Source organism: Botrytis byssoidea, assembly GCF_014898295.1.
Source record: "Botrytis byssoidea strain MUCL 94 chromosome Unknown BBYS_004, whole genome shotgun sequence".
Classification (NCBI taxonomy): Eukaryota; Fungi; Ascomycota; class Leotiomycetes; order Helotiales; family Sclerotiniaceae; genus Botrytis; species Botrytis byssoidea.
In genome coordinates, this window is record NW_024065845.1 from 1807273 (window position 1) to 1822787 (window position 15515).

Sequence of the window (15515 nt, forward strand, 5' to 3'; positions counted from 1 at the left end):
TATTGTCGGTCAAAATGAAAAGTTGCGCATGGAAAGTGACAGTGAAAAACACACAAACATGGTGAAATGATCTTCATGAGAATGGAGCTGTATAACCCTTGATTCTTCCCCGAACTTCCCTTCTCCTTCAAGAACATCCACACCTTTCTTTGATCGTATGAAATATGGAAATATACTGGCCTGTAATAAGTGTAAGTAACCTTGGTGTCCACTTCCAATTGGATCTTTCACCAATCCCTCATTTTTCTGCTTTAAATACCAATAGGCTGACAAAAATGCCGTGAGTTTTCCAGAAAGAGGAAGGGTGAGCAAGAGCAAAAAGGCGGATTTACCATTAGGTGGTCCAACGGCGTGATTTCAAAGTGAGATCAAGTAATCCTCCTATTAGCATCACACCCCAGTACTTATTCCCACTTAGGAGCGCAAAACCAAATATTATTCTCCAATATGAAATACATTAGACATCATAAAAACTCCCAAAACAATTCTCTCTAAAGTCTTCCACACTCTCCAAACAGAATCTGTCAAACATTAACCAACTTTTCCTTCTCCCCACCAGAACCCTTACCCTTCTCCACCTGCTCCAACACCTTCTTATCCCCTCCTCTCTTACTTACCTCATCATCACTATCCTCCTCACTATCATCCTCCCATTTTCTCGTTCCCTCTAAATCTCCCCGATCGATCCTATTCGAAGCCTCCCTCTCCCTCGCTTTCTCTATTCTCATCCTCTCCCTCTCCTTTCTCGCTTCCACTCTTCTGATATCCATCTTTTCTTCTCTTTCCCTCTCTCTCTCTTTGACCTTCTCTTTTTCCTTTTCTCTGACTCTCTTCTCTTCTCTGATTTTCGCATCCATCCTCTTCTCATCCCTACCCTTTCCCCCAACAACCTTAGCCCTAAGCAGCTTCTCCATCTCCCTCAATCTTTCAAGTACCCTCTTGCCCTCCAACACTCCCATCCCAGATCCCCTCTCCATTTCAATCCCAACTCTGCTACTTCCTCTCTCCCTCTCTTTCCTCTCCATCCCACCCCCCACATCCAAATCCCCCAATCTCTCCACTCCCCTATCAACCCCCCTCCCATGCCCAGGAAAAAATCCCAAATTCTCCGCCTTAAACCAACTCGGCCAATCACTCAATCCAATCAATCCAAGTTCAAATTTTGTTCTAGGCATCTCATGTTTATACCGACAATTTTCTGCCCACTTGCATCTCCTATTATGTGTACACCAATGTCTACATGTTTGCTGTTGTCCTTGTTGCTGTGTTTCTAATGTCGATGTGGCGTTGCGCGAAGGAGCGTGGATGGATGTCGACAAGCCTGGAGGGCAATGTGATTTTGTGGATAGATTTTTGGTATTTGTGGCTGTGGTCAACGCGGAGGATCGGATGGGTAGTACAAGAGGACTAGAAACTGCAGTATCTGATCTGATTTCGATAATTAGCACACAATCACCACAAACCTTCCCCCTCTTAACTCGACAACGGATACATACCCACTACTTCCCACCACTCCATCTTCATCTCCATACTCATCTCCCTCTTCATCCCCCTCCAACCCAACCAATCCATAAAACCCTGCACCACCCGGAGCACCAGGTTGTGCTCCTCCCTGCAATCCCAAGTTCAACATTCCGCCTGTCTCCACTAAATCTAAATTTCTCGGTACCCCTACTAAATCCACACCTGGTGGTAGTTCATCAACCGCCACTAGCGGTACGACTTGTCCCGTCTTGCGGACTATGAAGTAGCCTGGTCGAGGACCTTGGGTCAAGACCGGCAGATCTTGAACTGTGCGGTCCCGAGCTTCTCTTTTGTTGGTCTTAGTAGACATGTTAGTCTACCTGCGATCGGTTGCGGTAGTTTATTGAAAGACTGTTCGTCTGATTAATGGGTATGTATGATGTATGGTGGGTAGCACGGAGGATAAAGGCTGAAGGTGCATGAGAGATAGATATATAATGCTGATGAACAACTTAAGATTAGGTAAAATGAGTCTCACACCGAGCAACTATGAGCGATTGCTCTCGTTTGCCCTGTAAAGTATGTATTGTACTATACAATCAATTGTAAAACATAGTATCCGAAAACGCTCTTCTCGTGTATGCCGTTCAGACAAACTTTGTTCGATAGAAACGCCCAAACTCTCTTTGCTTGTACCAACATCCATACACTTGGGGAGATTCAAAACATAAGAATGTTCAAGTGAAAATCGCAAATCAGATTGTCAACGCAATGGGGAAACAACATTCATTAAGCATACCGCAGTTTGGCGGGGTTATCCCCTACCTCTATTCTGTGTTAATCTGTGCCATCGGGTATCAAACGCATGCTAAGATATACTCATCTCAATTCACTCTTCCCTGCCAGGGAATTTCCTCGAATCTTTGAATTCCACTCTAACCCTAGCCTCCATGCCATCTACACAAAGACCAACATCTTTCGTTGTATCCTCCAACTCCACTTCTCTTCTCATGAATTTGCCTGCCTTTGACACCCCTACTTGCCCGCGAGTTTGCGAAACAGCTTTGTCAATTGCGATACTAGAATCTTCTCTCTTGGGTTGTTTTCGATTCAGATCAGACACGCCAGCAGGAGCCAAAGCTTCTCTGGCATTGTCTACAGCGTTATCGTCATCATACTCGTCAATATCCTCATACCCTGCCACGGGATCCCATTCTCCTGTTTCCCAAATCAATTTCAAACTTAATGGCCTACGATTTAATAATCTCCCAACAATCCCCTTGACTCGATAGATGCTGAATGCTTTAGGAATCTCTTTCACCAGTACGATTTCCTTTTGACCAATCTCAGATTTTGCAGGAACGTAGAATGTAAAGTTGATCAGACGTGCTTCCAAAAACGCAGGATTGATCTCTGCCTTTTCTCTCCTCACTACTGCGGGGGAGCCATGAAGGTCGCACAACTCCTTGTATCGTTTGTGTTTAGAGAGGACTGTAGATTCCTGCTCTGAATCTACAGCGCCAAGTTCCTTGCCTATCTCGGAAAGGTAGAACAATTCTGCGTTATTCCGATCTTGAGGGGTAATCCCACTAAAGTTTAATTTTTGAAGGTTCCCAAGACGTGCTAGTGTCAACATGAATTCCTCGTTGAGACTTCCCATTGTCGATTCGGCGCTTGTTTCCGGATATATAAGGTTTTTGGATATTCGTAAAGACGTCATGCCAGGGAAAATATCAACGAGTTCATCTACAAAAGCCCAACTGTTGATTTTGTTGGAAGATAGATCGATATATGATAACTTATTATTGAAGACTAAGGGAGTGGAAGACTTCACGGCCCCTGGTGTCATCGTTCCCGTTGTATGTATTTTATTGCCTTTCAGAAGCAAAGATTCGAGGGATGTGAGTTGAGTCAATACCTCCAAATCCGCCAGTGATGTGAAGTCATTATACTCAAGAGTCAAAGAGGCCAAAGAATGACTCGTGATGGGCGAACTCAATCTTTTGAAGCCATTTGAGGATGCAGTCAGAGACACCGTGGAAGTGAATCTTTGCAGGAGTATGCAAAGCTCATTCCAATCAAGTAATGTTGAATCTACCTCCAGAGCCTTGATCATGTTGAAAACTTCTTCACTTGATCCTGACATGATTGCATTTAACATTCTGCTTGTGTCAAGCTGTAGTCGGTTTCCACTACGATAATGATATTAGTCAAGCCCAACTCAATATTGGGAGTGCTTACTTTAGTCTAAGAGTCTTCAAATTCTTCAACTGCGAACAAATGTTTTCTATCTCATCTAAAGATACAAACAGATTTCTGCTCAAATCAAGTTCAACAATACTTGGGCATGCTTCCCCAACTGTAAGATTAGTCGCTGTTTTAGCCACCACTTGTGTTGGCGAGGCATCTTGAAGTCTAGTATGAGCTCTATTGATGCGCTGACCATCAACCAGAACAATTTTGAGTTCATGCACCTGAGATTGCTGCTCTGCAATCTTGTCGAATCCAATCTCCTCTGCTACTTTTCCCGATATAACAATCTGCTTGTCGGGATTTAGGCCATCTCCAGAAGCGTATTTATGAAATACCGCTTCGACAAAGCTCTGCTCGGGATCTGGTTTTCTGGTAGGACGTATAAAACTTGCTGGAGTTGGTGCATTACTCAAACCTATGTATATATTAGGAGCCAATCCTAAAGATATCTCTCATGACAACTACTGACATTTGAAGTACCCTTTCCCGTCATTCTTACCCCGCGAAGGGTCGTCCCACTCAACTCCAAGCCATTCCTTCTCTGTATCCTTGACCTCTCCAATGTATCGGATTGTACATAACTGTCCTTGAAATGATACCCGTTGACCCACGCGATAGTTGTGATTTTGTGACATTGTGAAAGGGGTTCATTCATGGATTGTGTTCGTTTGGAAATAAAGTTGCAGCCTTGCAAAGAGAGGCTGAACCACAGCCGAACTTTTTTTCGCGACATCAACATTCACTTTCCCATTGCAACACCTCTACAACACATTTAAGCTTTTTTTCCATCACGGCGATCTTGATTCGATATCAATTCCGAGACTGCGACTACTAGATTAATTCTCCCAAATATCAAAGTTTGAAGTTTTGACACGATTACTATCTCTCATCAATCTTCAAGCTCACCAGCCTTGAATCCTATCTCCACCCTCATCACCTATTCAAGATGGATTACCAAAACCGCGCCGGTAGTAAATTCGGCGGTGGTGGTGTCGCTTCCACCAGTGCAACCAATGCCGACCGTCGTGAGCGTCTCCGCAAACTCGCCCTCGAGACTATCGATTTAGACAAAGACCCCTACTTCTTCAAGAACCACGTCGGCTCCTTCGAATGTCGACTCTGTCTCACCGTGCATCAAAATGATGGTTCCTATCTTGCGCATACCCAGGGTCGCAAGCATCAGACGAATCTCGCACGACGTGCTGCACGCGAGGAAAAGGAAGGACGGTCGGGGATCGACCCCATTACCGGTTTACCTGTCGGAATGGTAGGAGCGCAAGTCAGTGTTCGCAAGAATATGGTGAAGATTGGAAGGCCTGGGTATAAGATCACGAAGACGCGGGATCCGGTTACAAGACAGCAGGGATTGTTATTTCAGTTGCAGTATCCCGAAATAGTGTCAGATGTGCAACCGCGGGTCCGGTTTATGAGTGCTTTCGAGCAGAAGGTGGAGGACCCTGATAAGGATTTTCAGTATATGCTGGTAGCGGCGGAACCTTATGAGACTTGCGGGTTTAAGTTGCAGGCAAGAGAGATTGACCGCTCGAATGAAAGGTATTGGACTTGGTGGGATTCTGATTTGAAAGAATTTTGGGTCCAGATCATGTTCAAAACGGAGAGAGAGGAGAGATACAGTGGCGTGCCGGGCTTGGCTCCAGTCAGATAAAATGAGAGGACATTATTGCATGGAGTTCGTGGGAGTTAGTAATGGCTAAATTGTACTATAATATGATATCACAGGAACATCACCAGGGACGGTGTAATCAAGTAGTTGATATTATTTCATTTTTTGATTGAAAGTGTAGATGTTTCCCAAGGTATACCCAGGTACATCGATTTTAACCTAATATTTCCCACTATGATCACATTTAAAAAGTTCTTCCCAACCTTAAAACCCACCCCTATGCTGGAAGTCTAGAACCAGGCTGTTTCGCTCATGTGTGCATCCAGTCGAAATAAAATCAGGAAAAAGAAACAGACCGCTAGATGTCAGACGTCTAATTGTAATCTTGCAGAACATGCAATCAATGGTATCTGGATAGATTGACTTTTAAAAGGCCATGTATTGACAACTAGGAAATAGAAATACTTCACTCCAGGTGAAAACTTGGTAGAATAACAGATATTCATGCTTTGACCTGTGTGGTAGCTGGTCAGCTCCATGGCGGATCCGCCCAATCGAATAGTGGAGAGATGGACCACGATTATCTGTAGTTAGACTCGAATCTCTTAAATGTGTATCCAATGAATGGCAAACTCATCTCTGGTACTTCCTCTCGAGGAGCACCACTATGGGCAGCTGCAGCTTGAGCTTGCTTGAGATGGGTTGCGTTATCAGTTTGGTCAATCTCGTCAGTTGGGAAGTATGTGGTATCAACATTGGAAGCCAGCTTGGGCTCAAATGGAGCACGAATACGACGCAGAGTATCGAATTCAACACCACGGAAAAATTTGTGGCTCTTGATTTCGTCTGCTGATACTCGTCCGAGTCGATTCTCTGAATTACAAACAAGACTAGTGCACACAAAGTTAGATTAGTAACTCAAGAGAGAGCAGTCAACGTGTTCATACCTTCGAATGAGATTTTCGGCTTCAGGTCCCAGTTGAACATCCTCAGGGAAGTAGAGATTCGTGCGCCAGGCGACAATCTTTCGATATGTGTCATGGGCATCTTCGGCACAGAAAGGAGGCCATCCGACTTGACATTCGAACATGATCGTACCAAGACTCCACCAATCGCAATCATAGGAATAACCATGTCCACTGAAAATTTCTGGAGCAATGTAATCAGGTGTACCAACAGTCGAGTAAGCCATGACTCTTCGAGACTTTCTCCAGTCATTGATAACGCTTCGATTGCTGACTGTGAGGTTGATTTCGTCGAGATTGACTGACTGTCTGTTGTTTCTCGGCTTGCTCGATTTTCCTTGCAATAATTGTTGATAATAAGAGTTATCGTGCAGTTTATGGAAACCAGTGGATAGACCAAAATCAGTCAATTTAACATGCCCACCTCTGTCAAGCAAAATATTGTCTGGTTTGATATCACTATCTCAATTAGTATGTGAAACTGAAAAAATAAAAGGGGTCGAAGCGATCCCCTCCTATTATCAATCAACTTACCGATGAATGAAGCCGAGCTTGTGTACAGCTTCAATAGCCAAAACAATTTCCGCAATATAAAATCTCGTAATATCTTCAGAGAAGATCTCGTATTTGATAAGCATAGTCATCAGATCTCCTCCTGGCAAAAACTCCATCAACATATAAAGGAAATCTTGATCCTGAAATGTTGTGAAAAGCTTAACAACCCAAGGACTGTCCGACTCGGCCAAGATATCTCTTTCAGCACGAACATGTGCCAATTGATCCTTCTTGAACATCTCAGTTTTAATCAAAGATTTCATAGCATAAACTTTGCCATCTTGCTTCTTTTGCACTAACTTGACCTCTCCGAAGGCTCCTTTTCCAATGATCTTCAGTGTGTTGTAATTATCAGGTCTGTCCCTGGTTCGTAAAAATCGTAGATACTTGCCCTCTTGTTTGCCTGCATTCGACCATGTTTGTTCTCGGCGAGATTGGGATTGGTTGGGATCAGAGAGACGTTGCTCCATTTCGCTTTGTCTATTGTAGAGATAGTCATTTAGCACAAGTATCAACATCAATCTTTTTGGAATATCTCACCTAACATTTCGATCTCTGGCCCTCTTGACACTATCTTTGAAAAAGTCTGCAGCTAGTTGCGAGCATTTCTTTTGATTGTTTTGTGTCAAATTGCCGTATCGATCAGGATTTCTTTCTGGAGCTGCCTGAAATTCTGGACGAACTTGTTGTGAAGCTTGAGTCGGCATAGGGTTCAAGTAGTTTGAGTAACCTGGCTGCTGACCTGGTGCTCCAGCAGTTCTTGGTCTTTGCCCTGGCGATGCTTGACCTTGACGATTGCCATATGGCGAACCTCTGCCCCCACCTAAGTTTTGATGGGAGAACTGATGAGCCAGACCATTCGTAGCGTCATTTTGTAGATTAACAGATCTTTGCTGGTAGGGTTGCTGCTGCTGCTGCTGTTGTTGATATCCAGCAGGTGCTTGTTGCTGCGGATAGCCCGAGGAAGGGGGGTATTGGTTATTCATGAAGTATCCTGCGGGGGGCGCGAAGCCTTGATTGTATGCTTGCTGTGCGCCTTGTTGAGCCTGCTGTTGCTGCTGCTGTTGTTGTGCTTGCTGAGCTTGACCTTGACCTCCGCCTGGAAATATTGGATTAGGGAAAGTTGATGGGGTCGTCGGGTATGCACGATCGTTTGGCGCGAATCTGTCGTTTCCGAAGTTCAAGTGAAGGCGGTTGTTCATCGGATTACCATTGGGATTATTATTACCGGCATTACTGCTGTTGGGATCCATCTTAATTGTATTGTAATGGATCTAAGGGAACAATATTGGTGAAACGGAATAGTGTTGTCTTGATCCTGGAGAACAAGAATTAAAGTGTAAGGAAGTCGCGTTTGCTAGTTGTCAAAAGTTCCGTGCCGCCGCTTGGTGTGTTGTTCTCGATGAATTCACTTTTGCTTCTACCCCCTCTCTTGTGATTTACTCTTTGATATAGATGATAGACGAAAGCCGAGACGTTCGTTCACTGGTTCTCACTGATTCTCCAAAAGAATTGAATTGAGAAAAGGGTGGTTGTGTGTCCAACAAATACAGATACAGTACAAACAAGTTTTCTACATTTATAAAGGGGGGGGAAGCATTCAGGCTTTTCCGCACCGCTGATTTCTTGCTTCTTCCTTTTCCCTGGCTTAATTAAAGGGATGAAATTCGTTTGGCTCTGGCTTTGCCTCTGTAACATGTAACTTTTCGTAGCGAAGCTTGGTGCTAGCGTTTTGGATCCAAAATCAATGCTTAATAGTTCTCCTATTGGTTACTCTGATCAATGCTTGCTTTAAAAAGGAAAACCCAGGTACTCATCAGGGGGCAAAAGAGGTGGACAAGTATATTACGATTTGTCTCCCATTTATTAACTATTATATCATACCGTCATTCGTACTACGCTTTCGCGTTGCAGGCTGGACCGAAGTGAAGCTTGTACATCGGAGAAATGAATCTGAAATCCATTCTCTACCCGTATTGGTGGTAACCTCGATCTTCTGTATAAGGTGTCTCGGGTGTATCAAGGAGCAGAGCGATGATCAAGCTCGTACGACTGACTACTCATACATTTCTAGAAATATATTGGATGATGAACCTAATAGCTGCTATTTTGAGAAGGAGGGCTTTCTATAGGATAATTCTAGGCATTCCATGCGTTCTATGCACCCCTTAGATGTAAGTCTCAACAGTGGGAGGTATGTCTGCCATGCATATTCCCTGGAAGGTCTAGAAGCCGAACTCCTCTTCCACATTAACATGTCTAGGGATGCTACACAACCCTTCGAATAGTATGGTATGTGTACATGGGACTTGGACAAGAGGTACACAACCACACATTACATTGACCTCCACAAACTTTGAGCGCATCACGCAGCTATCTACGGCACTAGGCATATCACAGGTAACCATTCAAGTGTCCTTTGAGTCGGTGGTGCAAGGTAACCTTGTTTCTCTAATTCTATCGCTTATTGGTCGTTAGATTTGACCACACCTATCTATCTACCTAGGCTCCTATGTAGACACTATGAATGATTTAGAATTCACTTATCACGAATTAATAAGGAGCTTTAAGTTTTAACCCACAGTCCCCGTCGATATCCTACCTAGTGCATGTTTATCTTGAAGGAACAAGGGTCCATTCTCACATGCTTTGAGCCTCAATTTACTACCTATACGAACGATAACAAAACGTCAAAATATAGGTACAGAGTTTATTTATGCTACGAGCTTTACACGAGTAGACAGAATTCACTGTAGCAAAATTCTACCCTGCAAGCTTTCGTGAACAAATCACACATGGAAAGTTTAGATGATCGATTAATTTTCTGGAACGCGCGTAGAAGCTATAGACACTAAACTACCTCGACTGCCTTTCTGATAGCTGGGAACAAAATTTGCATTTTGGAACGGGAATTTGCTACCATTGGGGTTCAGATTCATAATTATAGCATCCTATCATGCCTGTCATGATCGATGCTAGATAACAATTTCTAAGCAATACCTCATTATTGATCCCCATCGTCATCAAGGACAATTTCCAATAACTTGGGATCTCTGGCCCAATCAATACCACTACCCACTATCACAGCACTAGCAGTATTCTTCATGATCCTCCATCTCTGTCTACTATTCTTCATCGCTCCTTCCAATTCATCCAACTGTGCACGAATATCTGGATCCTGTATGTTTTCCTTCCCCTGACTATTCGCCTCTTCTGCTAGAGCCAACATTTCTGTAGCCAATTCGATGTTCTTTCTCCCTGTAATAATGTTTTCATTGGACTCTCTCATCAACTCTTCTCTTGACGATTGAATTTTGCTAGATATCTGAGCCAGATTTTCAGACATAGCATCACGTTTTTCGATGAGTGGTAGGAGGTCCCTACTCTTGTGTCAAGAATGCAAAAAGGAGTTTGGAGGGAGTATCTTACTGTTCTATGACCGAAGCATTACTACCAGCATGAACTGCCTTCAATATAGGATTGGCAATAATCACATTCTCAATGATTTTCGACCGCAATGAATAATTGGCTTTTGACTCAAGGAGGTTTTTCTCTGCCTTCTGGATAACTTCATCGGTAACATCTTCTTGCTCTAAAAAATTGTCAGGACACGTGCTTTCAAAGTGATATATATAGAGACGAACCCTCTGAAGAGATAACACCCTGAGCTTTCAAGAGAGCTATTTCGACTTGAAGTTCTTCCAATTTATCGTACACTTCCAGAATGCGTTTCTCTTGATCGCTCAACGGAGGTATGTCGTTGGCTGGTCCGGTCATTTCAACTCCATCCATACTTTCGGCACTTTCTTGATGCGACATCTTGATTTGTAAATCTGCCTACGAGTCATAAGCTACAAGAAAATTCCAAAGTCCACAATCTGTTGTTCGTGGAGAACGCGTCTCTCATCATGCCATGAAAACCCCATACTCAGGTATCTTCAGATTGAGATTGGTTCGACAGAGGTCAGCCACATTTAGTGTGGCACACCGTGTACCAGATAAGGTTAAACCGCGAAAGCACATACTTTTGAAAATGCCATGTGGAATGGATCAATCAATATATTAAGGTAAATGCAAAAGTATCATATCTCCCCATCTCAAACTCGAATTCCTTTCAAATCTTTGCAAAATATTATATATGCCGGAGGCGTTTCCAGTCATTCATTAGCTTTAAGGGATTGGAGTGTGGCTTGCCGAGATAAGGCGGCCGAACCTGAAGCTTAAGCTAAGTTACGGCGGTCTCGAATTAGCCTTGTGATCTTCGCATCTTCAACATGCGACAAGACATCTTCTACATCCCATAAGAGGAAAACTAATTTGGCAACTCGCTGTAACTGTGAAATGCATATACAATTATGGAACTTCACGTATACATTGCCCACACGGGCCAACATCTTCAGGTAGACCCTGGATCCTTTACCTCGTAAGTCTGCGACGTCATGTCTACCCCGATCATAAATGCTGATAGCACTCAAGTCTAGACGATTTTAAGTTGTGGGTGGCCAAGTATACACCTATTGCCGCCAGCGATCACATATCTCTTACCGCAGCAGCCAAAGCAGTGCGATTTCAAGGGCTTTCTTCAGAGGTACCCACGCCGACATTTCCCAGCCCTACAATTGCTAATCTTGGTACAGCAAGAAATATTCGTATATGACAGGCGCATCATTCAGCAATCTTCTATAGCATCTGCGAAATCATTGATCTCTGAAATCCCCCTACCGCGCAAATATACTGTTTCTCGACCCCCAGATTCGATCACAAACGAGAAGGACCTACAAGCATGGCAAGACTTATTCGTCGAAAGACGGGCATGGGCTGCAAAAGTAGTGGAAGATTGTGCTTCCATGTCGGATCAAGCGCAGCAAAGGTACATCGAAACGGAGGTGATTACTCGGTGTGTGGATACCGCTGTTTTGAACCTGGAGAAGCATGTCAGGGTGCTGGACCAAAAGAATGCCGAAGTTCAAAACTACGTCGAAGAAATGCAGAAACTCAACGTCGCTGGCGGGGATTGGGAAATATCAATGGCTCGATTAAAGTCGCTACCTGCGACTGCAGACGTGATTAATTTTATCACAGGCCGTGACTTGTCGAAGGCCAAGCGCCAAATCACCTTAGCGGACTTGGTTGATGCGGAAGAAGTCAAAAGGTCTGGAAAGCTGTTGGGCAAAATTTCGAAAAATCTCGAGCGTAGTAGTGTAGAAGCCGGACAGGAAGTGGACGAGGTCATGCGAAGGATTGACCATCTAATTGAAAAGGTCGAGAAAAGTCCTGCGCGAGCGGCTATTCCACAATCTCAGGAACCTATTGCTTTACTGGAGGACATTGAGGCAATATTTAGAAAGGTCAATACTGACTGTGAAGCCATTCTTGGCTTTACGAACACACCGAAAAATATTTCACAAGCTTCAAAATCGGCGCTTCTCCACACTGATAAGTTTTTACCCTCGCTATCTAAAAGGGCCATCGAGATGGAGGAAATCATGCAGACCGTTACGAAGTTGCGAAATTCCTCCGCAATATCATCCTTAGAGTTCATGTATGACATCGCCAGCTTAACAACGATGCTTGCAGAAGTCAACAGTCGATTTGCTGCCCTGGAATTGGATGGTGATGGGGTCAACGCCTTGCATTTGATTTCAATGCTGGACACATTACCGGTCACTTTTGTTTCATTCTTGGCCGAAGCAGTCAGGCGCAGTGAATGGGACGAGAAAGTAAGATCAGATTCCTCGACTTTGGCTAATGAAATGGCGAATTTCCAAGAAGAAGAAACGAGGCGACGACGAAAGTGGCAGAAGAACGTCGGAGCTACTTTGTGGGATGAAAAGCCTGAGACGCAGGTCATGGCTCTGGAAGTCGTCTTGCACGGGGAAGAGGACGATTGGCCTCAAGCTTCTCGGCGGGATTTAGAAGACATTTTGGCAATCCTTAGGGCTGAAAATATTCAATCACCGATGCTTAGCGACATTTCGAGAATCATTTCGGACCTCAACAACCCAACAAGACAGCAAAGTAAGAGGGCAAATGCATTTAAGGCGGGGAGTATTCACGAATCAGCTCTTGGCAAAAGCGCTCTATTAATGCGTGGGGACGACGAAGCCTTGAAAAGTATGCAAGATGAGAAGTCAAGGCTTGAGAACAAATTGAGAACCGCTGAAAGTCGAATTCGAAGGCTTGAGGATCTATTGCATCGGCAAACTCAAGCCAACAGGACTTCAATCGGAAACGTGTTTTCAGTACCCAATACTCCTAGCCCTGATGTTCACAGTGTGGAAAACCCCATACCATCACGCCCGAATGACGACTCTCGACGGTCTTCGATATCATCCCGACGCTTTTCTGCGAATCGAGGCGAGGAAGAAGCAGCCTTCCAGCAGAAGCTACTTTCTTTGGAGGCGGAGTTGATTACTGAACGTGAACGCGCTTCAGGCTTGGAGAAAGAGGTTGCTGCCCAGAATACCTCAGCGAACGAGTTGAAGTCTCAACTTGAAGAAATGAATTCCATGAAACACGACCTTTCGGAGAACTTCAAAGCACAGCAACAAGACTTCATTGACGAGCGCAAAGCTTTGAATGATGACATCAAGCGTTATAAGGCAAAACTAGAAGAGCTGGAGGACGAGATGGATAGATATCTCGGCTCCAGAGAGAACGAGAAGTCCGATGTTGATGATCGTGTTCGTCTCTTACAAGATGAACTGGATCAATTACGAAAGGATAGTGCCGCGGAGGCCCAAAAAGCTCAAGGTCAGGTTGACTTCTTGAGAAACGATGCAAAATTGCAGAGGGAGACCAATGAGACCTTGGAAAGGCAAATGCAGGTTCTCAGAGAAGAGAAGAAGGAACTATTATCCCGCACGATCCAGGCAGAATCGGCTGCTGAAGATCAGCTGAAGACTTTGCAAGACATCCATTTGCAGTTATCACCCAAGTTGAGGATGCCACAGGAGTTCACAGCCCTCTCGGGGTCGTTGACTAACAAATCACTGAGCTTGATATCCGAGCTTGAAAATACGAAGCGCGATTACAACCTTGCAAAATCGCAGCGGGATGATGCAGAAACGACGATTTCGGAGCTGAGATCCGAACTTGCGGATTACAAGGAAAAGTTTGCTACCGAAGAGAAGGAATCGCAATCCTTGCGCGAAGAATTAGCATCCGAGAGAGCTAAGTACTCTGCTCTGGAGGCCGAGCTCACTGACGAGCGCCTTCAATTAAGCTCCATAAGAACCAAGATGGCAGATGGCGAAACAGGATCTGAGGCTCTACGTAATCGTCTAGAAGAGGAGGAACGCAAAGTCACATCTCTGTCGGAGGATCTTGCTAGACAACTTTCTCGTATCGGAAGTCTCGAGGAAGAGATAAGATCGTATCAAGAAAAGCACCAATTTGCACAAGAAAGAGTTGAGAGATTGAACGACAGATTCGATTCACGCACTTCGCGTGCAAAAGACCTTACACAACGAGTGTATTCTCAAAACGATAAGCTTGTCCGACTACTTGAGCGTTTGAGTTATTCGGTCACCAAAGACAATGGCTCAATGATCATTCAGAAATTACCAAAACCTGATCGTAGCATGATCAACGGGAATGATTCCTCAGATGCTGGAAATAAGCTCAGGCGAAGCATGACAGGTTCGACGACAATGAAAGCCATGGTCGATAGTGGAGACCTTGACCTTTTGTATTGGATGCACAATGACGATCCTGAGACAGAAAGTGAGAAGTATGACGCTTACATCAATTCAATCGGTAGCTTCGATATCGATAACTTTTGTGAGGTCATTGCAAAGCGAGTCAGAGACATGGAATATACAGCCAAGAAATATTCAAAAGATGCTCGTGCTTACCGGGAAAAGTCCCACAGAGCTCAAAAGGAAGCCCATGAGAAGATTGCTTTCAAGAATTTCAAAGAAGGTGATCTAGCCTTATTTCTGCCAACTAGAAATCAATCCACCGGTGCATGGGCAGCATTCAACGTTGGCGCTCCTCATTACTTCCTTCGAGAACAAGATTCTCATAAGCTCCGCTCTCGCGATTGGTTATTAGCTCGAATCCATAAAATCCAGGACAGAGTAGTTGATCTTTCCAAATCCATCACGGATGGTCGTTCCTTCGCAAGCACAGGCGACTCCTTCGATGACGATAACCCATTCGATCTTTCCGATGGTCTTCGTTGGTATCTCATTGATGCCTCGGAGGAGAAGCCAGGTGCTCCATCTACACCTGGTCTCGCCAAAAGCACAGTCGCTAGCGCAAATATAGATGCAACAGCTACGATTCGTCGCCCTAAGAAATCATCGAGTACGGGTGCTGAGGGGCTTAATAAAACCCTGGCGAAGAGTCTGGATAGTAGGAGAAGCAGTAGTAACTCCAAAAAAGCTATTCAGATTGCCGCATCGCCGTTGAGGAAAACAGGCTCGACGGCTTCAGTTAGTGGTTTGAGAAACGAAGCAATCGGGGATACGATGGATTCCGCAGTTGTAAAGAATGGTGATGGGAGCACCAATGTAGCTGCAGCTTCTGCTACTCCTGAAGCAGTAAACAATGAGGTTCGAAATCCTTTGGATAATCTCTTGGGTCCTTGATCTTTATCTCTATCTTGATCCTGTCGTCTACCTGTCTTGTATTACTTTCAGACTTCTTTG

At 44.4% G+C, this 15515-nt stretch overlaps 6 protein-coding genes across 6 annotated transcripts; 2 read left to right on the plus strand and 4 right to left on the minus strand.

Annotated features, from left to right (window-relative positions):
- Positions 1 to 524: 524 nt before the first annotated feature.
- EAE97_002655 (uncharacterized protein) lies at positions 525 to 1834 on the minus strand (the record flags this gene model as incomplete). The annotated part of the gene is made up of 2 exons (XM_038873167.1): positions 525 to 1428; positions 1497 to 1834. 2 exons carry the CDS (start codon positions 1832 to 1834, stop codon positions 525 to 527), a joined length of 1242 nt encoding a protein of 413 aa, XP_038736373.1.
- A 261-nt stretch (positions 1835 to 2095) lies between these two features.
- Positions 2096 to 4480, minus strand: EAE97_002656 (uncharacterized protein). The gene is made up of 3 exons (XM_038873168.1): positions 4187 to 4480; positions 3706 to 4132; positions 2096 to 3656 (listed from the first exon to the last, which is right to left on the minus strand). Exons 1-3 carry the CDS (start codon positions 4350 to 4352, stop codon positions 2354 to 2356), a joined length of 1896 nt encoding a protein of 631 aa, XP_038736374.1. The 5' UTR covers positions 4353 to 4480; the 3' UTR covers positions 2096 to 2353.
- Positions 4481 to 4663: 183 nt separating this feature from the next.
- Positions 4664 to 5383, plus strand: EAE97_002657 (uncharacterized protein; the record flags this gene model as incomplete). Its single annotated transcript, XM_038873169.1, has 1 exon — positions 4664 to 5383. The coding sequence occupies one exon, from the start codon at positions 4664 to 4666 to the stop codon at positions 5381 to 5383; it is 720 nt and encodes a 239-aa protein (XP_038736375.1).
- Positions 5384 to 5921: 538 nt separating this feature from the next.
- Positions 5922 to 8114, minus strand: EAE97_002658 (uncharacterized protein; the record flags this gene model as incomplete). Its single annotated transcript, XM_038873170.1, has 4 exons — positions 5922 to 6231; positions 6289 to 6765; positions 6841 to 7341; positions 7402 to 8114. The coding sequence occupies 4 exons, from the start codon at positions 8112 to 8114 to the stop codon at positions 5922 to 5924; spliced, it is 2001 nt and encodes a 666-aa protein (XP_038736376.1).
- A 1751-nt stretch (positions 8115 to 9865) lies between these two features.
- EAE97_002659 (uncharacterized protein) lies at positions 9866 to 10680 on the minus strand (the record flags this gene model as incomplete). The annotated part of the gene is made up of 3 exons (XM_038873171.1): positions 9866 to 10241; positions 10291 to 10453; positions 10506 to 10680. 3 exons carry the CDS (start codon positions 10678 to 10680, stop codon positions 9866 to 9868), a joined length of 714 nt encoding a protein of 237 aa, XP_038736377.1.
- Positions 10681 to 11216: 536 nt separating this feature from the next.
- Positions 11217 to 15455, plus strand: EAE97_002660 (uncharacterized protein; the record flags this gene model as incomplete). The annotated part of the gene is made up of 3 exons (XM_038873172.1): positions 11217 to 11284; positions 11338 to 11449; positions 11499 to 15455. 3 exons carry the CDS (start codon positions 11217 to 11219, stop codon positions 15453 to 15455), a joined length of 4137 nt encoding a protein of 1378 aa, XP_038736378.1.
- Between the last annotated feature and the right edge of the window lie 60 nt (positions 15456 to 15515).